Raw genomic sequence first — 27,802 nt, 5'->3', positions numbered from 1 at the left:
TCTGCCTATTGTGTTGATAGTGTTTTAGTGAGATTAAATAGTACCTGAAAATCGGATTGTTGTGTCCACGGGTGTCTTGAGGCCAGTGTCTGAGGGAAGTCACGGCAGATACAAGGACGGCGCAAACTCCACAGATCTCCGGTATGAGACGACTTTTTACCACAATTGTCTCACCGAAACCTGCCTGTTGACATGTTCGCTTGACCGCTCTAATCCATAGTAAAGCTTCACCTCCGAAAATTTAAACAAGGAATCACCGTGTGTTTGTGTGGCTAAAGGCTAAAGCTTCCCAACTCCATCTTTCTACTTTGACTTCTCCATTATTAATTGAAAAAATTGCAAAAGATTCAGCAACACAGATGTCCAGAATACTGTTTAATTGTGCTATGAAAAGAGACGAATTTTAGCCGCCAGCGGTGCTGCGCTAATATTTCCTGACAGTCCGTGACGTCACACGCACACGTCATCATTCCGCGACGTTTTCAACAAGAAACTCCACGGCAAATTTAAAATTGCAATTTAGTAAACTAAACCGGCCGTATTGGCATGTGTTGCAATGTTAATATTTCATCATTGATATATAAACTATCAGACTGCGTGGTCTGTATTAGTGGGTTTCAGTAGGCCTTTAAGTGTTTGTGTTTTTTTGTCCTACAGGCGTCCGTGAAGAAGAACTTCCCCCTGAGCAGCAGGAGGGGAGCTCCAGGGCAGAGCATGAGAAGCCACAGATGCTCCACATTAAAGAGGAAGAGCAAGTGTGGGCTCAGGAAGAAGCTGACATCAGCAGGTTTCCAGTGACTTGCGTGAATGTGAAGAGTGAAGATGAAGCTCAGCGGCCACTGCTTCATCATAGTCTCGGTGAGGCGAAGAGAAGATCAGAACCTGACGGTTTCTTAGCTCCGCTGTCAGATTGTGACGACACATCGTTGCAGTCTCCCGACACTGACAATGGAGCCTGTCAAGCTGATATGACGTGTCACGCTCTCAACAAACAATACACGTGTTCCCATTGTGACAAAACATTTAACAGCAAAAGTCATTTAAAGAAGCACCGGCAGTGTCACGCCGTCAACAAACACGTGAAATGTCCTCAGTGTGACAAAACGTTTGTCAGCAAGTCAACTTTGAAAACACACATGAGGTGTCACACGGGCGAGAAACCATTCAGCTGTTCATTCTGCAGTAAAAAGTTCTCTCAGAAGGGGAATTTGCTGAAACACACAAGAACGCACACCGGAGAGCGGCCGTTTTCCTGCTCATCGTGCACCAAGAGTTTTTGTGATCGCTCAGCGTTGGCTCAACATCACAAAACGCACACCGGCGAGAAACCGTTTGCTTGCTCGGTGTGCGGCCAACAATTCTCGATGAAAGCAAATATGATGACACACACAAGAACGCACACTGGAGAGAAACCCTTTGCCTGTTCGGTTTGTGGCCTGAGGGTAGCTCAAAAAATTCATTTGACAATTCACATGAGGAGGCACACCGGGGAAAAACCTTTTTGCTGCTCGTTTTGCGACAAGAGGTTTTTCGACGGTTCTTCGTTGGTGCAACACACAAAGACGCACACTGGCGAGAAGTTGATCAGTTGCAAAATTTGTAACAAGAGATTCACTCGTAAGTTTCAGTTCCACCATCACAAGTGTGCTGACAGGAAGCAGCGGTAAGTGACGCTGCGGGACTTTAAAGGCCTACTGAAATGAGATGTTCTTATTTAAATGGGGATAGCAGATCTATCCTGTGTCATACTTGATAATTTTGCGATATTGCCATATTTTTGCTGAAAGGATTTAGTAAAGAACATTGATGATAAAGTTCGCAACGTTTGGTGCTGATAAAAAAAGCCTTGCCTGTAACGGAAGTAGCAGACTATATGCGCGTGACGTCACTGGTTGTAGAGCTCCTCACATCTGAACATTGTTTACAATCATGGCCACCACCAGCGAGAGCGATTCGGACAGAGAAAGCGACGATTTCCCCATTAATTTGAGCGAGAATGAAAAATTCCTGGATGAGGAAAGCGAGAGTGAAGGACTATAAGAAAAAAAAGACTATACAGTGGGAGCGATTAAGATGTTATGAGACACATTCACGAGGATAACTCTGGAAAATCCCTTATCTGCTTATTGTGTTACTAGTGTTTTAGTGAGATTATATGGTCGTACCTGTACAACCTGAAAGTCGGCCCGTACCTTTCTGCAGCACCAGTCGACGGCTGGTGGCGATGTCCATTTCTGCCCTTCGCAAGGGACCCTCTTCGAAACACGATCGCTGCATAATACACTGTACTTTGTGTGTGTGGTCCAATCCAAACGTGTTCGCTTGACCGCTCTGTTCCATAGGAAAGCTTCACCGTCATCTTTCGGGAATGAAACACCAGCTGTGTTTGTGTTGCTAAAGGGGGCCGCAATACACCGCTTCCCACCTACAGCTTTCTTCTTTGACGTCTTCATTATTCATTTAACAAATTGCAAAAGATTCAGCAACACAGATGTCCATAATACTGTGGAATTATACGATGGAAACAGACTACTTATAGCTGGGAATGGTGCTGGAACAAGATGTCCTCTACAATGCGTGACGTCAAGCGCACGCGTCATCATACCGTGACGTTTTAGCATGATACTTCCGCGCGAAATTTAAAATTGCAATTTAGTAAACTAAACCGGCCGTATTGGCATGTGTTGCAATGTTAATATTTCATCATTGATGTATAAACTATCAGACTGCGTGGTCGGTAGTAGTGGGTTTCTGTAGGCCTTTAAACGAGGCGTGAAAACAAAGAGGACCATTTGACTTTGTAAAAACATGGACACTAATTGATCTCGACCCTCACAAACTGTGACGTCATGTAGCACAATGAAGACCTCACAAAGAGCTGACTGATATATTGTCTGTAGGACATACATTACAGTGTCCATGTAAGGACACACTCTTGCCTGCCTGTGATTTAAAACTACTGTGAAAGTATTGTAAACAAGGTTAAAGGGGAACATTATCGCCATTTGAGAAGGGTTAAAACCAATAAATATCAGTTCCCAGTGGCTTATTTTATTTTTCAAAATTATACCCATCGTGGAATATCCCGAAAAAAGGCTTTAAAGTACCTGATTTTCGCTATCTGTGAAGCCACCGTCCATTTTCCTGTGACGTCATCCAGTGATATACATGCTATCCAGGCGGGTAGCACAGCAAGATATAGCGACATTAGCTCGGATTCGGACTCGGATTTAAGCGATTCAACAGATTACGCGTGTATTGAAACGGATCGTTGGAGTATGGCGGCAGATAACGAAAACAAAATTGAAGAAGAAACTGAAACTTTTGAGCGAATAGCTATTGACGCTATTCGGCCATGTCTGCCTTAGCATCGCTGGTAAAATGTGCAGACCAAACGATCGGGACTTTTGCATCTTGTGACACTGGAGCAACTTAAATCTGTCGATTGGTAAGTGTTTGTTTGGCATTAAATGTGGGTGGAGGGAAACGCTGGATGAAAATATAGCTACAAATGTACATACGGCTAGCCTAAATAGCATGTTAGCATCGATTAGCTGGCAGTCATGCCGCGACCAAATATGTCTGATTAGCACATAAGTCAATAACATCAACAAAACTCACTTTTGGGATTTTGTTGACTTTATCGTTGGAAATGCATGTGCAGGATATCCATACTTCTCTGTACCATGTCTGCCTTAGCATCGCCGGTAAAATGTGCAGACCAAACGCTAGGGACTTTTGCATCTTGTGACACTGGAGCAACTTAAATCCGTCGATTGGTAAGTGTTTGTTTGGCATTAAATGTGGGTGGAGGGAGACGCTGGATGCAAATGTACATACAGCTATCCTAAATAGCATGTTAGCATCGATTAGCTGGCAGTCATGCCGCGACCAAATATGTCTGATTAGCACATAAGTCAATAACATCAACAAAACTCACTTTTGGGATTTTGTTGACTTTATCGTTGGAAATACATCTGTAGGATATCCATACTTCTCTGTACCATGTCTGCCTTAGCATCGCCGGTAAAATGTGCAGACCAAACGCTAGGGACTTTTGCATCTTGTGACACTGGAGCAACTTAAATCCGTCGATTGGTAAGTGTTTGTTTGGCATTAAATGTGGGTGGAGGGAGACGCTGGATGCAAATATAGCTACAAATGTACATACAGCTAGCCTAAATAGCATGTTAGCATCGATTAGCTGGCAGTCATGCCCCGACCAAATATGTCTGATGAGCACATAAGTCAATAACATCAACAAAACTCACTTTTGGGATTTTGTTGACTTTATCGTTGGAAATGCATCTGCAGGATATCCATACTTCTCTGTACCATGTCTGCCTTAGCATCGCCAGTAAAATGTGCAGACCAAACGCTAGGGACTTTTGCATCTTGTGACACTGGAGCAACTTAAATCCGTCGATTGGTAAGTGTTTGTTTGGCATTAAATGTGGGTGGAGGGAGACGCTGGATGCAAATATAGCTACAAATGTACATACAGCTAGCCTAAATAGCATGTTAGCATCGATTAGCTGGCAGTCATGCCGCGACCAAATATGTCTGATTAGCACATAAGTCAATAACATCAACAAAACTCACTTTTGGGATTTTGTTGACTTTATCGTTGGAAATACATCTGTAGGATATCCATACTTCTCTGTACCATGTCTGCCTTAGCATCGCCGGTAAAATGTGCAGACCAAACGCTAGGGACTTTTGCATCTTGTGACACTGGAGCAACTTAAATCCGTCGATTGGTAAGTATTTGTTTGGCATTAAATGTGGGTGGAGGGAGACGCTGGATGCAAATATAGCTACAAATGTACATACAGCTAGCCTAAATAGCATGTTAGCATCGATTAGCTGGCAGTCATGCCGCGACCAAATATGTCTGATTAGCACATAAGTCAACAACATCAACAAAACTCACTTTTGGGATTTTGTTGACTTTATCGTTGGAAATGCATCTGCAGGATACCCATACTTCTCTGTACCATGTCTGCCTTAGCATCGCCGGTAAAATGTGCAGACCAAACGCTAGGGACTTTCGCATCTTGTGACACTGGAGTAACTTAAATCCGTTAATTGGTAAGTGTTTGTTTGGCATCAAATCTGGGTGGAGGGAAAGGCTAGATGCAAATATAGCTACAAATGTACATACAGCTAGCCTGAATAGCATTTTAGCATCGATTAGCATGCCGTGCTAATCGATGCACATTTTACGTAAATCAACTTGAATCCGTCCCTGATCGTGTTGTTACACCCTCCGACAACACACTGACGAGGCATGATGTCTCCAAGGTACGGAATACAGTCGAAGAAACAGAAAATAACAGAGCTGATTTGACTCGATGTTTATAATGTGTTTGAGAAAATGGTGGTTGACTACCTGGGTGACGTCACAACGTGACGTCATTGCTCCGAGAGCAAATAATAGAAAGGCGTTTAATTCGCCAAAATTCATCCATTTAGAGTTCGCAAATCGGTTAAAAAAATATATGGTCTTTTTTTTTGCACCATCAAGGTATATATTGACGCTTACATAGGTCTGGTGATAATGTTCCCCTTTAAATGCGAATGCAGATTTTTTTTTCATTGTCAGGTGGTTAGAAAGGTGCTAAAAATGTTTTTAAAACTACAACAATCCCAGTAGACATTTATTTTAATTGTGTCTGTATTTTGTAATTTTTAGGATAGCACGTTGTAGCCAAGCAACTAATGGCTATGATAAAGGAGGTGTTTTTAATCAGTAAAAAACTGCTGTGCTGTAAAGTGGTCTTCTCATGACCCAAGTATTTGTGATATTATTATGAGCGCTGGCGCGGACAAACTATTTTTAGTTGACATCATCGTCTGCTGTTTCCTCGCTTCCTTGCTCCCTGTAATTTTATTATAGGTCATAAATCATGCATCTCACCTGGACAGTAGATGGCTGAAGAGATAATCCGACAAGTTGGGACGCTTTGACCATCATATAGGACCTGGACCTTGCAAGGTCGACATAAAAAAACTATTTTTTCGACACGTAACCATTACTTCAAGTTGAGGAACTTATTAAATAAAGCGTGTCAATGACTTGGATGGAACGAATGAAGAAAGACCCATTTTTTTTCTGGACAAGATAAGGCAAGGGTTCCTCGGCTTGCCGAAACCCGAAAAATGTTGCATCGGTACTTTTCATCAGGCATAAAGATATCTCTCCTCGCTTCTACTGATATTTTGATGCTGGTCTTAAAGTGTATCGATCGAAGAATACATTTGCTGAGGTCTGGAATTGGGGCAGCAAATTGTCAGTTCCCACAGGAAGTCACATTGTTTTTGATTGCTTCTTCACATCAATTAATAAGTTCATCAATAAATTGCTGACTAACGGTGTTCCAGAAACTGGAACTTTACACAAAAATGTGGACCAAAGCCTGATATTCACATGTTTATTATATTTCACTGTTTATTCTAGATGTACTTGTTTATATCCATAAATATGTGTATTCTTGCTTATGTGTGTATGTATATATATTTTTTTGTTCAAATGCTCTTATGCTACGATATTTTTCGGTGCGTGAAAATTCAAAATAATGACGTCACTGTCAAAGCATGGAAATATGGAACAACCAAATGGGATGTTTACAATAAAAACAAAAACAGCCAATTATTTCAGAATACAGCAATTCCTTCCATTAGTGTAATATTTATGTATTTTTGTTTATTCTGGCCTCATCTGACGGCTACCATTGATACTTTTTTTCTGAACGGCTCTCACAATGAAACAGGTCCTAATAGTCCGGTTGCTTTTTAAAGAGCCATCATTCTCATCTCTAGGAAAAAAAAAAAACAGATTTGAATGGGCAAAGCAAATATGTAAATTAAATTAAATACATTTATTCCAAATTCAAAACTGTGAGTGACTTTTACGAAAACATTTCCACTTTTTCATTTTCTATCATAAATTTGTGATGTCTTCATTTGAGTTGCCTTATTTTATGGTACTAAACACTATACTAGCGACGAGGTGGTTTGTCTGAATCGGTTAGGGAACCTCTGGCTCTAGAGCCAGATGCGGCTCTTTTGATGACTGCATCTGACTCTCTGATACAGTGGGGCAAAAAGTATTTAGTCAGCCACTGATTGTGCAAGTTCTCCCACTTAAAATGATGACAGAGGTCTTTAATTTTCATCATAGGTACACTTCAACTGTGAGAGACAGAATATGGAAAAAAAATCCAGGAATTTACATTGTAGGAATTTTAAATGATTTATTTGTAAATTATGGTGGAAAATAAGTATTTGGTCGACCATTCAAAGCTTTCACTGATGGAAGGAGGTTTTGGCTCCAAATCTCACGATACATGGCCCCATTCATTCTTTCCTTAACACGGATCAATCGTCCTGTCCCCTTAGCAGAAAAACAGCCCCAAAGCATGATGTTTCCACCCCCATGCTTCACAGTAGGCCTGGTGTTCTTGCGATGCAACTCAGTATTCTTCTTCCTCCAAACACGACGAGTTGAGTTTATACCAAAATGGATACATGGATGATACAGCAGAGGATTGGGAGAATGTCATGTGGTCAGATGAAACCAAAATAGAACTTTTTGGTATAAACTCAACATATATACGTATATGTATGTATGTGTGTATATGTATGTGTGTGTGTATTTATGTGTGTATATGTGTATGGATGTGTATGTATGTATGTGTTTATATATGTATATGTACGTGTATGAGTATATATATATATATATATATGTGTATGTATGTATATGTATATATATATATATATATATATATATATATATATATATATATATAATTTCATGTATTTATTTAGTTTTTTTTGTTTTGTTTTTAACTATTTTCCTTTTCTCCCCTCCCTCAGGGGGGGGCTTCGACAGGGCGGTTGCTGGTTGTTCCATCTCCATTGTTGGGGTCCCTGCGGGTGGGGTGGGTGGTCCCCGCGGCCCTGCGCTGGGGTGGTCCTGTGACGGCCGGCTCGGGTGGGGTGGCCTGGTGTGGGCCGCGCCGTGCTCCCCGGGGGTGGGGGTGGGGTCGGGGGGGCCCGGGTGCTGGTGGGGCGGGGCGGTCTTCCCGTCCGGCTGCGGGGAGTCTCTGGGTTCCCCCGGGCGGGGCGTCCCGTCTTTCTGCCCGTGTGGGGGGTTCTCTCTCGCTGGCTTGGGGTCTGGCCGTCCGCTGCTTCTCTCGCGTCTGTCTGCGGCCTGCTGCCGGCTCTTCCGGGCGGCGCGGTGTGCCGGGCTCTGGGGTTCCCGGCACCGGCCAGCCTGGCTGCGTGGGGGGGCAGGTGGTCCCTGGTTCCCTGGGCGCCACACCTGCTGTTTGAGTTGGGCTCTCTGGGCGGCTGGGTCCGCACTCTGGCTCCCACGCACACTAGGGGTCAAATATATTGTACATACAAACACACATATACTAACACAACACACACCGTTACTCATACATACAAACGTCCATACATTGGTACCTACGCTCCCACATACATACACAAATATATTACATATCTACATACTCCAAGTTCGTCCATCCACGCGCACATTCACGGTACAAACATACATATACTGTACGTATACATTCACTGTAAAAACATACATATACTGTACATATACATTCACTGTACAAACAAACATACATATACTGTACGTATACATTCACTGTAAAAACATACATATACTGTACATATACATTCACTGTACAAACATACATACATATACTGTACATATACATTCACTGTACAAACAAACATACATATACTGTACATATACATTCACTGTACAAACAAACATACATATACATTCACTGTACAAACATACATACATATACTGTACATATACATTCACTGTAAAAACAAACATACATATACTGTACATATACATTCACTGTACAAACAAACATACATATACTGTACATATACATTCACTGTAAAAACAAACATACATATACTGTACATATACATTCACTGTACAAACATACATATACTGTACATAAACATTCACTGTAAAAACAAACATACATATACTGTACATATACATTCACTGTAAAAACAAACATACATATACTGTACATATACATTCACTGTAAAAACATACATATACTATACATAAACATTCACTGTAAAAACAAACATACATATACTGTACATATACATTCACTGTACAAACAAACATACATATACTGTGCATATACATTCACTGTAAAAACAAACATACATATACTGCACATATACATTCACTGTACAAACAAACATACATATACTGCACATACACATTCACTATACAAACATTCATATACACATCCTGTTCATATACAAGTACATATACATACGAACACTCATGCACATAATCATGTTTCATCAAACATATATCAATGCTGTTGCCCTATGGTAAACTGGGTAACACAAGGCATATTGAAAGAGCTTAAACCATTGTTACTATAACAATCTACAAGATTAATATAGGTTGCCTCTCTCTCTTCCCTTTCATCTTTCGGCATTCCTTCTTTTTTTTTCTTTTTTTTAATTGTCTTTCTAGCTATCATTATGTATACGTATCGTTGCATTTGACCAACTTTATTGTTGATAATAGAGGTAATCTATTGGTTTTGTTCATGATCAATAGCACTTTTTCTATTGGTATTTGTATTGCTCCAGTTTTAGTGTAAAAATGCTCATTGTCATTACTATATTATTTATTTCACAAACTGCTTATTTGCTATCACGTTTACGATCATATTTGTACATATTGTATGTGCTGGTGTTGTTCAGTTGTTGTTGTTATTGTTGTATTTGCTGTTGTTGTTTTTGTCTCTCTGTCTTATCCCCACAATTTCCCCCTCTGTCTTCCTTTTTTTTCTCTTTCTATCCCCTCCTGCTCCGGCCCGGCTGCACCAAATGATAATATAAATATATTTAATAAAGTCACATTCAAATAAGACAACAAGAGAAGTATTTTACACTTCTCTTTTGTAAAGTAAATCTGAACACCCGATATGGGCATCTACCTCATAACTATATGATTTGCCTGAGAAGCTGGACAGGACAAAAAAAAATAAATGAGAATTGATTCTGAATCGCTCAACGTATTCGATTCGTATTCAAATCGATTTTTCCCACATCCCTAATATATATATTAGATTCGAATACTAATCGAATACGTTGCGCTCAACGTATTCGATTCGTATTCGATTCACTCAACGTATTCGATTCGATTCGTATTCAAATCGATTTTTCCCACATCCCTAATATATATATATATATATATATATATATATATATATATATATACTTGGGGAGGAGACCCTGCCCCAAGTGGAGGAGTTCAAGTACCTAGGAGTCTTGTTCACGAGTGGGGGAAGAGTGGATCGTGAGATCGACAGGAGGATCGGTGCGGCGTCTTCAGTAATGCGGACGTTGTATCGATCCGTTGTGGTGAAGAAGGAGCTGAGCCGGAAGGCAAAGCTCTCAATTTACCGGTCGATCTACGTTCCCATCCTCACCTATGGTCATGAGCTTTGGGTCATGACCGAAAGGATAAGATCACGGGTACAAGCGGCCCAAATGAGTTTCCTCCGCCGTGTGGCGGGGCTCTCCCTTAGAGATAGGGTGAGAAGCTCTGTCATCCGGGAGGAACTCAAAGTAAAGCCGCTGCTCCTCCACATCGAGAGGAGCCAGATGAGGTGGTTCGGGCATCTGGTCAGGATGCCACCCGAACGCCTCCCTAGGGATGTGTTTAGGGCACGTCCAGCTGGTAGGAGGCCACGGGGAAGACCCAGGACACGTTGGAAAGACTATGTCTCCCGGCTGGCCTGGGAACGCCTCGGGATCCCCCGGGAAGAGCTAGACGAAGTGGCTGGAGATAGGGAAGTCTGGGCTTCCCTGCTTAGGCTGCTGCCCCCGCGACCCGACCTCGGATAAGCGGAAGATGATGGATGGATGGATGGATGGATATATATATATATATATATATATATTAGGGATGTGAGAAAAATCGATTTGAATACGAATCGAATACGTATATATATATATATATATATATATATATATATTAGGGATGTGGGAAAAATCGTTTTCGAATACGAATCGAATACGTTGAGCAATTCATATATATATACACACACAGATTATATATATATGTATATATATATATATATACATATATATATATATATATCATCTGTGTGTGTGTATATATATATATATATATATATACACACACACAGATTATATATATATGTATATATATATATATATACATATATATATATATATATCATCTGTGTGTGTGTATATATATATATATATATACACACACACACAGATTATATGTATATGTGTATATATATATGTGTGTATTCTATTTTAATTTCTTTAAATTTACAACCCCCTGGCGCTGTTTTATTTTGTACTGTTTTGTACTGTTTTTGTACTTATTTTGATTATTGTGTCTCGTCTGTTTGTAAATGTTTAAATTTATAAATTATTAATTATTAAAGTAAAATTCACCCTTAAAAAAAATAAAACATTTATCCATCCATCCATTTCCTACCGCTTATTCCCTTGTGGGGTCGCGGGGGGCGCTGGCGCCTATCTCAGCTACAATCGGGCGGAAGGTGGGGTACACCCTGGACAATGTGAGTGGTGAGTGATTGATTGATTGAAACTTTAGTTCAGTGCATATTCCGTACATTTGACCACTAAATGGTAACACCCGAATAAGTGTTTTAACTTGTTTAAGTCGGGGTCCACTTTAATCAATTCATGGTATACGTCTACTTTCTCGTTTTCCGGCATAAATTTGTGTCATTCATTTGCCTTAATTCATGATGATAAACACTATATTAGTGACGGGGTAGTTTGTCCACATGCGTTTTCCGTAGCATTTCCGCTTATTTGAAACACTTCCGCTTTGTAACAAAACAAAAAAAAAGGACCCTACGTGCTTGTGTATTCTTTATTTATCCTTTCTAAATGTCCCAAATTGTGATCGATGTGTGACTTTTACGAGTAAATTTCCACTGTTGTGGTTTCTAGCATAAATTTGCGACATTTTAACTTGAGTTGTGGTATTTTATGACAATAAATACTACCTTAGCGACGAGGTACTTTGTCCACATGGTGTTTCCGTAGCATATCCGTTGGTTTTAAACATCCGTTTTGTAAAAAAAAAAAAAAAACACCCTGCGTGCGTGTGTTTTATTTCTTTATCATTTCTGCTGTTTTATCGACGGATAAAAGAGACATTGTGTTTTATTAGCGCGTTGTCTGAGTGCGCTTCTCTCTAGCCGGCTCAGCTTGTTAGCCGCCGACACAGAGTGGGGGAAGTTATCCACACATGCTAGGTGTTGTTTTTGTGCGAAAATGTGCACTTGCTGCGGCTAAGTAAATAATCGCAGTGTTGCAAAAAACGCTAACTGAGTACGAGGAGGGAAAAAGAAGAGAACGAGCGACAAATGGAGTCACAGGCAGCAGGTTTGTTCTCTTTCTAATCCCATCCTTTACTTTTTAATGACTTCATTTTCAATGTTCAACCAAGCCCTTTTAAAGGCCTACTGAAATGAGGTTTTCTTACTTAAACGGGGATAGCAGGTCCATTCTATGTGTCATACTTGATCATTTTGCGATATTGCCATATTTTTGCTGAAAGGATTTACTAGAGAACATGGACGATAAAGTTAGCAACTTTTGGTCGCTAATAAAAAAGCCTTGCCTGTACCGGAAGTATCAGACGATGTGTGTGTGACGTCACGGGTTGTAGGGCTCCTCACATTGTTTATAATCATAGCCTCCAGCATCAAGAGCTATTCAGACCGAGAAAGCGACAATTTCCCCATTAATTTGAGCGAGGATGAAAGACTTGTGGATGAGGAAAGTTAGAGTGAAGCACCAAAAAAAAGAAGAGGCGACGGCTCCGGGCGGCGGAAGTGGGACCGTTTCAGATGTAATTAGACACATTTAATAGGATGATTCTGGAAGATCCCTTATCTGCTTATTGTTTTAAGAGTGTTTTAATGAGATTGTAAGTTCATACCTGAATGTCAGATGGCTGTGGTGAACGCCAGTGTCTCTGAGAGAAGCCGAGGAGCCAAGATCACAGCTGCCTTTTTGAGCTGCAGGAGGAGGTCCCATAATCCACTGATGTCTCCAGTAAGAGCCGACTTGATATCACAATTTTCCTATCCCAAAACTTGCTAGTTGACATACAGAAACATGTTCGCTTGACCGCTCTGTGTTAAAGCTTCACAACAAACAAAGAAACCCCGGCTGTGCTTCGGTGCTAAAGGCAGCTGCAATCCACCGCTTTCCACCAACAGCATTCTTCTTTGACGTCTCCATTATTAATTGAACAAATTGCAAAAGATTCAGCAACACAGATGTCCAGAATACTGTGTAATTATGCGATGAAAAGAGACGACTTTTAGCCGTGTGTGGTGCTGGGCTAATATGTCCGCTCCAACCCGAGACGTCACAAACATGCAACATCATACGTGTCATCATTCCGCGACGTTTTCAACAAGAAACTCTGCGCGAAATTTTAAATTGTAATTTAGTAAACTAAAAAGGCCGTATTGGCATGTGTTTCAATGTTAATATTTCATCATTGATATATAAACTATCAGACTGTGTGGTCGGTAGTAGTGGGTTTCAGTAGGCCTTGAAGGTCTATCTTTGAGTTTTTATGCATTTAAAATCAGTAACAATAATATTTTTTAGATTTTTCTGAAGAGACCCTATAACAGCTGGGTTATTATTAGTCATCAATTTCAACATTTACAAACACACAGACGAGAAACAACAATCAAAATAAGTACAAGAAACAGTACAAAATAAAACAGCGCCGGGGGGGTTGTAAATTCCATCCATCCATCCATCATCTTCCGCTTATCCGAGGTCGGGTCGCGGGGGCAGCAGCCTAAGCAGGGAAGCCCAGACTTCCCTATCTCCAGCCACTTCGTCTAGCTCTTCCCGGGGGATCCTGAGGCATTCCCAGACCAGCCGGGAGACATAGTCTTCCCAACATGTCCTGGGTCTTCCCTGTGGCCTCCTACCGGTCGGACATACCCTAAACACCTCCCTAGGGAGGCGTTCGGGTGGCATCCTGACCAGATGCCCGAAACACCTCACCTGGCTCCTCTCAATGTGGAGGAGCAGCGGCTTTACGTTGAGTTCCTCCCGGATGGCAGAGCTTCTCACCCTATCTCTAAGGGAGAGACCCAGCACCGGTTGTAAATTCAAAGTCACTAAAATAGAATACAACAAATATTTAAATACAATATAATAAACAAAGTGCAAAGCCATAGGCTTACTCAATTTCATTTAATAAGTTAAATTTGGAACACAACGTCATTGTTTTCATAGCTTTTTTGTTGTTAGAGGTAGAGAGTGTTTTAATGTAGAGTTCTAAATCCTTTTTAAAGGCACAAAAGACAGGTCGGGTATTGAGAAACTTACATTCAAGAATGTAAAACTTAGCCAATAAAATAATGAGGTTGCAAAGGTAAAATTCCTTTTCAAATTTTTGTTTATAGAATGTACAACAGAATATCACATCTTTAAAACAAAGCACAAATTTGTGACGCTGGGTGCTGTTCAGGGGCTTCACGGTGGCAGAGGGGTTAGTGCGTCTGCCTCACAATACGAAGTTCCTGCAGTCCTGGGTTCAAATCCAGGCTCGGGATCTTTCTGTGTGGAGTTTGCATGTTCTCCCCGTGAATGCGTGGGTTCCCTCCGGGTACTCCGGCTTCCTCCCACTTCCAAAGACATGCACCTGGGGATAGGTTGATTGGCAACACTAAATTGGCCCTAGTGTGTGAATGTGAGTGTGAATGTTGTCTGTCTATCTGTGTTGGCCCTGCGATGAGGTGGCGACTTGTCCAGGGTGTACCCCGCCTTCCGCCCGATTGTAGCTGAGATAGGCGCCAGCGCCCCCCAAAGGGAATAAGCGGTAGAAAATGGATGGAAGGGTGCTGTTCAGTTGACATTGGCATTGACATTGACGTCATTCTCATCGACGTCCCACTGGGTTGTGAGTTTTTCCTTGCCCTTATGTGGGCGCTCATCCGCGGATGCCGTTGTGGCTCGTGCAGCCCTTTGAGACACTTGTGATTTAGGGTTATATAAATAAACATTGATTGATTGATTAATCATAAATAGACAAGTGGAATTTAGGGAGATGGCTCCACAGGAGAGAAGCCGAAAGCTCTATTTCCCAAGAAAGATTATTGGAACCACAACTACAGTGGGAACGAAAAGTATTCAGACCCCTAAATTCTTCACTCTGTTTCATTGGAGCCATTTGTTATAATGAAAAAAAAAATTATTTTATTTCTCACCACCCCATCTTGACAAAAAAAAAAAGCAGAAATATATATTTTTTTGCTTATTTAACAGCATGGTTTTTGATTAACCATGAATTGATTAACGTGGATCCCGACTTAAACAAGTTGGAAAACATATTCGGGTGTTACCATTTAGTGGTCAATTGTACGGAATATTTACTGTACTGTGCAATCTACTAATAAAAGTTTCAATCAATCAATGTACATAAGTATTCAAAACCTTTGTTGATGCACCTTTGGCAGCAATTATAGCCTCAAGTCTTTTTGAATAAGATGCCACAAACTAGTTTTTTATCCATCTATTTTCTACCGCTTGTTCCTTTCGGGGGGTGTTGGAGCCTATCTCAGCTGCATTCGGGCAGAAGGCAGGATACACGCTGGACAAGTCGCCACCTCATCACAGGGCCAACACAGATAGACAGACAACATTCACACTCACATTCACACACTAGGGCCAATTTAGTGTTGCCAATCAACCTATCCCCAGGTGCATGTCTTTGGAAGTGGGAGGAAGCCGGAGTACCGGGACGAAACGCTCACAGTCACGGGGAGAGCATGCAAAATCCACACAGAAAGATCCCAAGGCCGGGATTAAACTCAGGACTTTTGTATTGTGAGGCACATGCACTAAACTCTGTTTCACTGTGCTGCCCTGCTTGTTTTTTATGTGCAACAAATTTGCAAAATGTCTACATTTTTTGTTGTTTTTTCTGTCAAGATGGGGTGCCGACTCTGCTGAGTGTACATTAATTATATATATATATATATATATATATAGAATAGAATAGAATAGAGTTTTTATTGTCATTATTGCAATGAACAGGTTCAAAGAACAACGAAATTGGAGCAGCTCCTCCTAAGGTGCATATACAATATGGTAGTATAAATTTAAAAAAATAAATGAAATAAATAAATAAATAAAAAATAAATAAAATAAAAAAGATAGAGATGACAGATGTATCTATGTATACATACATAAAACATTATTTCACATTGTAGTCCAAAAAAATAGAAAAACATTTAAACATTACACATGAGGACATGATGGACATATGGACACTCAGTGCCTGTTTATATATATATATATATATATATATATATATATATACACATTTTTTTAATTTATTTTTTTTGTTCAAATTGCGGCAATGAAACAAAATTATGGAAAATTTAAAGGGTAACTGCACTTTTTTTGGAATGTTGCCTATCAGTTTCTCTCATTGTGAAAGACGTAACGACAAATGTATTTATTAAATGCATTCTAAATATAAAAAAAACGAAAATGTAAGTCAGTTTACAGCAGAGCCAATGGGAGAGTCACTATTCCGCTCATAAAATCCAGTAAATAACCTATCAAAAAGTGCCAACAATACTCCATTCGGTGACTTAAAGGGGAACATTATCACAATTTCAAAAGGGTTGAAAACAATAAAAATCAGTTCCCAGTGGCTTGTTTTATTTTTCAAAGTTTTTTTCAAAATTTTACACCTACCGGAATATCCCTAAAAAAAGCTTTAAAGTTTTTGATTTTCGCTATTTGCGATGCGACTGTCCATTTCCCTGTGACGTCATACAGGGCTGCCAATACAAACAACATGGCGGTTACCATAGCAAGATATAGCGACATTAGCTCGGATTCAGACTCGGATTTCAGCGTCTTAAGCGATTCAACAGATTACGCATGTATTTAAACAGATGGTCGGAGTATGGAGGCAGATAGCGAAAACAAAATTGAAGAAGAAACTGAAGCTATTGAGCGAATAGCTATTGACGCTATTCGGCCATAGCATGGGTGTACCTAATGAAGTGGCCCATAGCATGGCTGCCTTATTAGCATCGCCGGTAAAATGTGCGGACCAAACGATCAGGACTTTCGCATCTTGTGACACTGGAGCAACTTAAATCCGTCGATTGGTAAGTGTTTGTTTCGCATTAAATGTGGGTATCTAGTTTCAAATGTACATACAGCTAGCGTAAATAGCATGTTAGCATCAATTAGCGTAGCATGCTAGCATCGATTAGCTGGCAGTCATGCTGCGACCGAATATGTCTGATTAGCACATAAGCCAACAACATCAACAAAACTCACCTTTGTGATTTCGTTGACTTAATGGTTGCAAATGCATCTGCAGGTTATCCATACATCTCTGTGCCATTTCTGTCTTAGCATCGCCGGTAAAATGTGCAGACACTCTGGCACATTCAATGGGGGTTTGGCGGCAGATTTCTTGCCAGTGGTGCAATTTGAATCTCTCCCGACGAGGCACGATGTCTCCAAGGTTCCAAAAAATAGTCGAAAAAACGGAAAATAACAGAGCTGAGACCCGGTGTTTGTAATGTGTTGAAAATGAAAATGGCGGGTGTGTTACCTCGGTGACGTCACGTTCTGACGTCATCGCTACAAGAGCGATAAACAGAAAGGCATTTAATGCGCCAAAATTCACCAATTTAGAGTTCGGAAATCGGTTAAAAAAATACTTGGTCTTTTTTTCTGCAACATCAAGGTATATATTGACGCTTGCATAGGTTTGGTGATAATGTTCCCCTTTAAATATATATATATATATATATATATATATATATATATATATATATATATATATATATACCTCCTTTTTAGACCAGTTGATCTGCCGCTTCTTTTCTTTCTCCTATGTCCCCCCCTCCCTTGTGGAGGGGGTCCGTTCCGATGACCATGGATGAAGTACTGGATGGACCGCTCGTCGGGACCCAGGATGGACCGCTCGCCTGTATCGGTTGGGGACATCTCTACGCTGCTGATCCGCTTGAGATGGTTTCCTGTGGACGGGACTCTCGCTGCTGTCTTGGAGCCACTATGGATTGAACTTTCACAGTATCATGTTAGACCCGCTCGACATCCATTGCTTTCGGTCCCCTAGAGGGGGGGGGTTGCCCACATCTGAGGTCCTCTCCAAGGTTTCTCATAGTCAGCATTGTCACTGGCGTCCCACTGGATGTGAATTCTCCCTGCCCACTGGGTGTGAGTTTTCCTTGCCCTTTTGTGGGATCTTCCGAGGATGTTGTAGTCGTAATGATTTGTGCAGTCCTTTGAGACATTTGTGATTTGGGGCTATATAAATAAACATTGATTGATTGATGATATATATATATATATATATATATATATGTGTGTGTGTGTATGTATATATATATATGTGTATAGATATATTTGTATATATATATATGTATATATATGTATATGTATATATATATATGTATATATGTATATGTGTGTATATATATATATATATATATATATATATATATATATGTATATGTGTGTGTGTGTGTATATATATTTTGTATGTATGTACTGTATGTATATATATACAGTACAAGCCAAAAGTTTGGACACCTCATTTCAATGTGTTTTCTTTATTTTCATAACTATTTACATTGTAGATTGTCACTGAAGGCATCAAAAAGTTAAAAAAAATATTACAGGCTCTTGAAGCACATTGAGAGAATGCCAAGAGTGGGCAAAGCAGTCATCAGAGCAAAAGGTGGCTATTTTGAAGAAACGTGTTTTCAGTTATTTCTAATTTTGTTCACCTGCAGACGCCCGTGAAGAATATCTTCCCCCTGAGCGGCGGTGGGTCTCCAGGATGGAGCAGCATGAGTCACATCCCCCCCCTGTTGAAGAACAAGGGGAGGAGGAGGACGAGGAGCCCCCTTGCATTAAAGAGGAAGATGAAGAGCTCAGCATCAGCCAAGACGACGCCGACGTCAACAAGTTTCCAGTTATTCGTGTGATTGTGAAGAGTGAAGATGGGGAAGATGAAGCTCAGTGGTCACAGCTTGACGACAGTCAGAAGAGCGGATCGGAAGCGGACAGCTTCTCCGATAGTGACAACTCCCCTTCACACTTTTCCGACACTGACGATGAAAACTCTAAAGCTGACGTGACGTCTCGCACTGAGAATAAAAACTTTAAACGCTCTCGATGTGACCAAACCTTTGATGACCACATTGGATTGGAGGAACACAGGACTCGTCACACGGGCGACAAAACCTTCAGCTGCCCGTTTTGTGATAAAAGCTTCCCCAGGATTAGTAATTTGAAATTGCACATGAGAACACACACTGGGGAGAAACCGTTTTCTTGCTCGGTGTGCGGCAAAAGATTCTCCATTAAGGGAAATTTGATCAAACACTCAAGCACACACACGGGAGAGAAACCCTTCCCCTGCCCGGTTTGCGGTAAAAGATTCTCCCGCAAGGGCAATTTGATGGCGCACACGAGGACTCACGCTGGGGATAAACACCGGAAAACATTTTCCTGCTCCGCCTGCGCCACCAGTTTCGGCATGCGCTCCACGTTGTCGAGACACATGAGAACGCACACCGGCGAGAAACCCTTTCCCTGCTCCATTTGCGATCAAACCTTCTCTCAAAAGGGACATTTGATGAGACACATGAGAACGCACAGCGGGGAGAAACCGTTCCCCTGCTCCGTCTGCGGCAAAAGGTTCACTCAAAAGGGCAGTCTGATGACGCACATGAGAACACACACCGTGGATAAGCCTTTTACTTGTTCGGTTTGTGGACAGAAGTTCTCTCAAAAGGGCAATTTAATGAAACACCAGAGAACACACACTGGTGAAAAACCCTTCCGATGTGATGAGTGCACTAAAAGCTTCTCTTACAAGTATCAGCTGAATCGACATGAGTGTGTTGGTGAGAAGATCAGCAGTCAATGAATGTAAGATGTGTTTCTTCCCTTTTAAAGGCCTACTGAAATGAGATTGTTGTTATTTAATTGGAAATAGCAGGTCTATTCTATGTGTCATACTTGATCATTTCGCAATATTGCCATATATTCGCAACTTTTGGTCGCCAATATAAAAGGCTTGCCTGTCCCGGAAGTAGCAGACGATGTGCGCGTGACGTCACGGGTTGTAGAGCTCCTCACATCCTCACATTGTTTATAATCATGGCCACCAGCAGCGAGAGCAATTCGGACCGAGAAAGCGACGATTTCCCCATTAATTTGAGCAAAGATGAAAGATTTGTGGATGAGGAAAGTGAGAGTGAAGGACTAGAAAATAAAAAAAAAGATTATACAGTGGGAGCGATTCAGATGTTATTAGACAAATTTACCAGGACAATTCTGGAAAATCCCTTATCTGCTTATTGTGTTACTAGTGTTTTAGTGAGATTATATGGTCGTACCTGAACAACCTGAAGGTCGGCCCTCCACCTTTCTTCAGCACCAGTCGACGGGTGGTGGCAATGCCCATCTCTGCCCTTCGCAAGGGACTCTCTTCGAAACACGATCTTTCGAAATGATCGCTGCATAACACACTGTACTTTGTGTGTGTGGTCCAATCCAAACGTGTTCGCTTGACCACTCTGTTCCATAGTAAAGCTTCACCGTCATCTTTCAGGAATGTGAACAATGAAACACCGGCTGTGTTTGTGTTGCTAAAGCCGGCCGCAATACACCGCTTCCCACCTACAGCTTTCTTCTTTGATGTCTCCATTATTCATTGAACAAATTGCAAAAGATTCAGCAACACAGTTGTCCATAATACTGTGGAATTTTGCGTTGAAAACAGACGACTTATAGCTGGGAACGATGCTGGAACAAAATGTCCTCTACAATGCGTGACGCCATATATATATATATATATATATATATATATACACATATATACATATATATATATATATATATATATATATATATATATGCGATGAGGTGGCGACGACTTGTCCAGGGTGTACACCGATTTCCGCCTGATTGTAGCTGGGATAGGCTCCAGCGCGACCCCGAAGAGAATAAGCGGTAGAAATGGATGGATATATATACATATATATATATATATATATATATATATATATATATATATATACATATATATATATATATGATTTGTATACGTATATAAATATATATATGTATATATATATATATATGTATATATATATATATATATATATGTATATATGTAGGTGTGGGAAAAAAATCACAAGACTACTTCATCTCTACAGATCTGTTTCATGAGGGGTTCCCTCATGAAACAGATCTGTAGAGATGAAGTAGTCTTGTGATTTTTTTCCCACACCTACATATTGCGCTCTACCACGGTATCGAGCACTATTCTCTGGATAATACAATCAAGATATATATATATATATATCTATATCGGATCATATATACAAGAGCATATAATATATATATATATATATATATATATATATATATCTACATGTGAAGAGGTGGCGACTTGTCCCGAGTGCAGCTGAGATAGGCTCCAGCGACCCCAAAAGGGACAAGCTGTAGGAAACGGATGGGATGGATATATATACATATTCATATATATGCAGGTAGGTCACATGCATTTCGCTGTTCCTTAAATGAGATTGCAATGCATACTTGGTCAACAGCAATACCGTTTACACTGATGGTTGTGATACAAACAACTTTAAAACTCTTACTGATATGCGCCACACTCTGTGAACCCTAACCAAACAAGAATAACAAACACATTTCTGGAGAACATTGGCTCTGTAACACATTACAAATGCAACATAACAATTACCCAGAATTCCAATGCATCCATAGCTCTTGTCTATATTATACACACGCCCCCAACCCCACTCACGGAGGGGAGGAAGGGGGTGTATAATATAGCCAAGTGTCATGGATGCACGGCATTCTGGGTCATTCTTATGTTGCGTTTATAATGTGTTACAGACCCAATGTTCTCCAGAAATGTGTTTGTTATTCTTATTTGGTTAGGGTTCACAGAGTGTGGCGCATATTAGTCCATCCATCCATTTTCTACCACTTATTCCCTTTTAGGGTCGCGGGGGGCGTGAAGCCCGCGCATATTAGTAAGAGTGTTAAAATTGTTTTATATCACAAACATTAGTGTGATCTGGGGCTTCACGGTGGCAGAGGGGTTAGTGCGTCTGCCTCACAATACGAAGGTCCTGCAGTCCTGGGTTCAAATCCAGGCTCGGGATCTTCCTGTGTGGAGTTTGCATGTTCTCCCCGTGACTGCGTGGGTTCCCTCCGGGTACTCCGGCTTCCTCCCACTTCCAAAGACATGCACCTGGGGATAGGTTGATTGGCAACACTAAATGGTCCCTAGTGTGTGAATGTGAGTGTGAATGTTGTCTGTCTATCTGTGTTGGCCCTGCGATGAGGTGGCGACTTGTCCAGGGTGTACCCCGCCTTCCGCCCGATTGTAGCTGAGATAGGCACCAGCGCCCCCGAAAGGGAATAAGCGGTAGGAAATGAATTGATGGATGGATGGATGGATGGGCAGGGGAAGCACCACTCGTGACGTCACGAATTAGATCCGGCGGTAAAAATAAGCATGCGTTCATCAAAATGGGGAGCGAGTTTCACCCGGCAGCAAGTCAAGGCAGGCGCATATTACATACCCGGCGGCTATACCATGAATTGATTAACGTGGACCCCGACTTAAACAATGTTACCATTTAGTGGTCACTTGTACGGAATACTAATAAAAGTATCAATCAATCAATCAAAAGAAAATATGTTATATTGTATTGTTTTTTTTAAATCAAATATATAAAAACGGCCCTCACTTACTTTGATTTTTCGGTGTGCGGCCCTCAGAATATAAAGTTTGGACACCCCTGGCCTATACAGTGTAGTTATTTACTAAAATAATAAACAGGAGACATTAGAGCAGGTCCGGTATCCACCGTTTCTTTAATGTTATCCTTCACGCACCTTCTTCCACAACAACACTCGAAGACCTTTTATGTCACATCCCTACGGCAATTCTGGAGGGACAAAACTCCTCCTCCTTACCTCACACTCTGGTAACTTGGGACCCCCTGAACTGGTTGTTACTATAAGTATCGCTTGCATGTTGTTTGTCCAGTTGGAGCTTCCGTAGACTGTACTCGGCAACACTTCCGCTCTGAACGGCAACATCGAATGGGCAAACACAGAATATTTCTGCGTTTAACCACACTTACCCTTTTATTATTCTTTACGAAAAATGAATACGCTGACATAAAGAAGACCAAACATGAAAGTGTCCTCGTTCAAGCTTCTCTCCCGAGCTCGCTTAGCTTGTTAGCTGCTAACAAAGGGAAGCGGAAGTTGCCAAGTGTTGTTATTGTTTGTGGACGGTATCGAACGATCGACTGGCTTCTGGCGCTGAAGGAATATTTGTGGCCTTGGGAAGAACCATGTCGGAGTACGAGGAGGAACTTTCTCCAAGAAAAGAGGAGAAAAGGCGTCAACAAATGGACGCCGTTTTCAAGCCTCAAATGGAGTCGCGCAGACCAGGTTTGTTCTCTTATTAAAAGCCTACTGAAATGAGATTTTCTTATTTAAACGGGGATAGCAGGTCCATCATATGTGTCATACTTGATCATTTCGCGATATTGCCATATTTTTGCTGAAAGGATTTAGTAGAGAACATCAACGATAATGTTCGCAACTTTTTGTCGCTAATAAAAAAGCCTTGCCTGTACCGGAAGTAGCAGACGATGTGCGCGTGACGTCACCGGTTGTAGAGCTCCTCACATCCTCACATTGTTTACAATCATGGCCACCAGCAGCGAGAACGATTCAGATCCAAAAAAGCGACAATTTCCCCATTAATTTGAAAGAAGATGAAAGATTCGTGGATGAGGAAAGTGAGAGTGAAGGACTAGATTTTTTTTTTAAAAAGACTACACAGTGGGAGCAATTCAGATGTTATTAGACAAATTTACTCGGATAATTCTGGAAAATCCCTTATCTGCTTATTGTGTTACTAGTGTTTTAGTGAGATTTTATGGTCGTACCTGTACAACCTTTCTTCAGCACCAGTCGACAGGTGGTGGCGATGCACATCACTGCCCTTCGCAAGGGACCCTCTTCGAAACACGATCTTTCGGAATGATCGCTGCATAATACACTGTACTTTGTGTGTGTGGTCCAATCCAACCGTGTTCGCTTGACCGCTCTGTTCCATAGTAAAGCTTCACCGTCATCTTTCGGGAATGTAAACAATGAAACACTGGCTATGTTTGTGTTGCTTAAGGCGGCCGCAATACACCGCTTCCCACCTACAGCTTTCTTCTTTGACGTCTCCATTATTCATTGAACAAATTGCAAAAAAATCAGCAACACAAATTTCCAGAATACTGTGGAATTATGCGATGAAAACGGACGACTTATAGCTGGGAACGATGCTGGAACAAATTGTCCTCTACAATGCGTGACGTCACACGCACGCGTCATCATACCGTGACGTCTTAGCATGATACTTCCGCACGAAATTTAAAATTGCAATGTAGTAAACTAAAAAGGCCGTATTGGCATGTGTTACAATGTTGATATTTCATCATTGATATATAAACTATCAGACTGCGTGGTCGGTAGTAGTGGCTTTCAGTAGGCCTTTAATCACAAGTGTCTCAAAGGGCTGCACAAGCCACAAGGAAATCCTCAGATCCCACATCAGGGCAAAAAAAAAGCTCAACCCAATGGGATAAAATGAGAAACCTTGGAGGGGACCGCAGATGTGGGGAGGGGTGCAATGAACGTCGAGTGGATCTTGTAGTTAAGGAAATAACAACTTTATTTTCATAGTATGTTGTTATGGTGATTACTTTTAGTTAATGCAATCATCTGTCTTTGTGTCCTCCAGATTTCAATGAGGAAGATCTTCCCCCCGAGCAGCACGAGTGGAGCTCTTGGGTGGAGCAGGAGGAGCCTTTCATTAAAGAGGAGGACGAGGACAAGGAGGAGCTTGTGCCGGCCCACATTAAAGAGGAAGAGGAGGACCACAGCATCAGTCAAGAAGAAATGGAGGAGACCGACGTAATCGAGCTCCCTGTGATTTGTGTGGTTGTGAAGAGTGAAGACGATGAAGGTCAGGGGTCACAGCTTGAGTCTAGTCAAAGTGAGGAGAGGACGGAGGCGGAGCCTCCATGCAGCAGCTCAAGATGCACGACAGGAGAAACTGACTATGAGGGATCAGAAGCAGAGAGCACCGTAGCTCCGCTATCCGAAAGGGATGACATGACGTCACCCACTCGTGACACCGATGAAGACTCTAAAGCGGACATGACATGCCACACATTCAGCTGTTCATTTTGTGGCAAAGGCTTCTCTCAAAAGGGCAATTTGATAACACACACAAGAACACACACCGGGGACAAACCTTTTAGCTGCTCCGTTTGCGGCGAACATTTCACTCAAAAAGGCAATTTAATGAGACACAGAAGAAAGCACGTCGACGAGAAACCGTTTGCCTGCTCGGTTTGCGGCAAAAGATTCACCCAGAAAAGCAATTTGATCACGCACGAAAGGAAGCACAACGGCGAGAAACCGTTTTCCTGCTCGGTCTGTAGCAAAAAGTTTTCCGTGAAGGGAAATTTGAACGCACACGCAAGAACGCACACTGGTGAGAAACCGTTCAGCTGCTCAGTTTGCGGGGAACGGTTCTCTCAAAAAGGCAATTTGATGGCACACCAAAGGAAACACAACGGGGAAAAACCCTTCGCCTGCTCCTTTTGCAGTAAAATGTTTCCCGTGAAAGGGAATTTGTTAACACACATAAGAACACACACCGGAGATAAACCGTTCTCTTGCTCATTCTGCGACAAAAGGTTCTCGTCAAAGGACAGTTTAAAAGCACACACAACGATACACACGGGAGAGAAACCGTTCTCTTGCGTAGTTTGTGGCAAAACCTTCCCTCTGAGGGGGAAGTTGATGAAGCACACACGAACACACACCGGAGAGCAACCCTTTTCCTGCTCCTTTTGTGGTAAAAGATTCTCCGTGAAGCGAAGTTTGGAAGCGCACACGACAACTCACACCGGTGAGAAACCATTCAGCTGCAACGCGTGCGATAAAAGGTTCTCCTACAAGTACGACATCACCCGACACAAGTGCGCCGGCGAGAAGAGCGGCGCTACATAACGAGATGTGACTATTATTCGGTAAATTGTGCGTGAATGCAGTCGACGCTGACGCCGAACTGCAAAGCTGTCAAACGACGGGGAAAAAAACGAGATGCAGATGCAATTTTTCATGCCAGCAAGTACCAAGTTATAGGTGAGGTAAGAGTGATATAAGAGGTGATGTTATTCTAATGTGATCATACTAACAGTCGGCATATGTCAAGTGCTAATACCACTCTGAGGTAAACCGTTACGAAAAGTGCCCAAACAGTTAGCATGCTAACGTTAAAATGCTAACATTTAGTTATTTGACTGAGGTGTATGGAGGAAAAATGGCTAGTATTAGCATTCTGACAACGGGAGTTAAATGGGTCTGAGATGTACAGCGGAAAAAATGGCTGAAAAAAGTTAGCATGCTAATTTTAGTATGCTAATGTGAGCATGCTAACAACACGGGTCACGTATAAAGTTATATGAGTCTGAGGTTTTCCGGTGGCAAAATTGGCTTGCTGATATTAGCATGCTAACAGTTAGCATGTGTAACATTCCCCGGTCTGCGATGAGGTGTACCCCGCCTTCCGCCCGAATGCAGCTGAGATAGGCTCCAGCATCCCCCGCAACCCCAAAAAAGACAAGGGGTAGAAAATGGATGGCTGAAACATTCCCTGGTGCTGATGTGTGTGTTTCTTCGATCAATACAAGACTGACTACAGTTACTGCAACATTTTCAAATTATTTTCATATTCCAAGGTGGAATACCAATGTTCTATTCCAGGGTCAAGCTGTTAGAGGTCACATTTCAACATTCATTCAAGTGTAAAAAGAGGTTAACCAATATTGATAATAAAATTAGTCAATGTGTACTCGTCCTTTTGTGACACACAAGAAATGTTGAGAGTGTTATGTTTTGCACAAGCGGCACTTTTGGCGGTTGCGAGTCAATCGTAGACAAAGGGATCTTATTTTTTTTAGTTGGTGCACCTCTGGGAAGGAGCAACAACTACATGAGAGAGACTACATACATGGCTAGAGATGACACAACACGTCATTGCACGGACATTACAAGTAACTTAGGAGTGTCATTTCCAGCTGATTATTTTCTAGGAATATTAAATGGAGGACCATTGTTGTTGACTGTGCGCCGTGAAAAGATCACATTGACTGCTGTAGAGAAAACTTGATGGCAAGGCTTTAGTAATTAAGTCATCTATCCATTTTTCATGGGTTAATCGAGTAATCAGGGAAAACACACTTTTTAGCAGGTGAAATAAACAAAGCTTGTTCTACTTGCCATGACCTTCATTACCTCATATTTACTTGTTTTTTTACCTTATATTTTACCGTTTTTCCTCTTTTGGCTTTCATGTACCTTGTAAATCTGCGTTTGATTTTTATTGACCTTTTTTTATTCTTCTTTGACCATATTTGACCTCCTATTTAACTTGTTTTTGTCAGATTTAGTTGGTGACGAACCCCAAGATGCAGAGAAGGAGGCAGGCATTGAACAGGAAAACATGATCTAATTAAAAGACTAGAACACGAACAAACAA

General features: G+C 41.4%; 2 protein-coding genes across 6 annotated transcripts in view; both read left to right on the top strand.

Moving 5' to 3' along the window:
• The window catches only part of LOC133547624 (gastrula zinc finger protein XlCGF8.2DB-like), a 33,515-nt gene extending 12,766 nt beyond the window's left edge, over window positions 1–20,749 (top strand). The window contains exons 1-3 of one of the 4 annotated variants that reach the window (XM_061893241.1): window positions 11,904–12,474; window positions 13,045–13,149; window positions 18,921–20,749. In XM_061893241.1, coding sequence (XP_061749225.1) covers window positions 18,968–20,062 — 1,095 coding nt within the window. In that variant the 5' untranslated portion in view covers window positions 11,904–12,474; window positions 13,045–13,149; window positions 18,921–18,967 and the 3' untranslated portion in view covers window positions 20,063–20,749. Of the gene's footprint in view, window positions 1–657; window positions 1,664–11,903; window positions 12,475–13,044; window positions 13,150–18,920 lie in introns of those variants that run through there. The other 3 variants (XM_061893239.1, XM_061893240.1, XM_061893235.1) reach the window with 3 other exon arrangements.
• LOC133547611 (gastrula zinc finger protein XlCGF8.2DB-like) overlaps window positions 1–27,541 on the top strand; it is a 215,746-nt gene extending 188,205 nt beyond the window's left edge. The window contains exons 1-2 of one of the 2 annotated variants that reach the window (XM_061893227.1): window positions 23,124–23,640; window positions 24,992–27,541. In XM_061893227.1, coding sequence (XP_061749211.1) covers window positions 23,541–23,640; window positions 24,992–26,271 — 1,380 coding nt within the window. In that variant the 5' untranslated portion in view covers window positions 23,124–23,540 and the 3' untranslated portion in view covers window positions 26,272–27,541. Of the gene's footprint in view, window positions 1–23,123; window positions 23,641–24,991 lie in introns of those variants that run through there. The other variant, XM_061893234.1, reaches the window with a different exon arrangement.
• The last annotated feature ends 261 nt before the right edge of the window (window positions 27,542–27,802 follow it).

Source organism: Nerophis ophidion, linkage group LG02 (genome assembly GCF_033978795.1).
Source record: "Nerophis ophidion isolate RoL-2023_Sa linkage group LG02, RoL_Noph_v1.0, whole genome shotgun sequence".
Lineage (NCBI taxonomy): Eukaryota > Metazoa > Chordata > Actinopteri > Syngnathiformes > Syngnathidae > Nerophis > Nerophis ophidion.
Note: the sequence above shows the minus strand (reverse complement) of the source record. Positions and strands in the feature narration are given on the sequence as shown.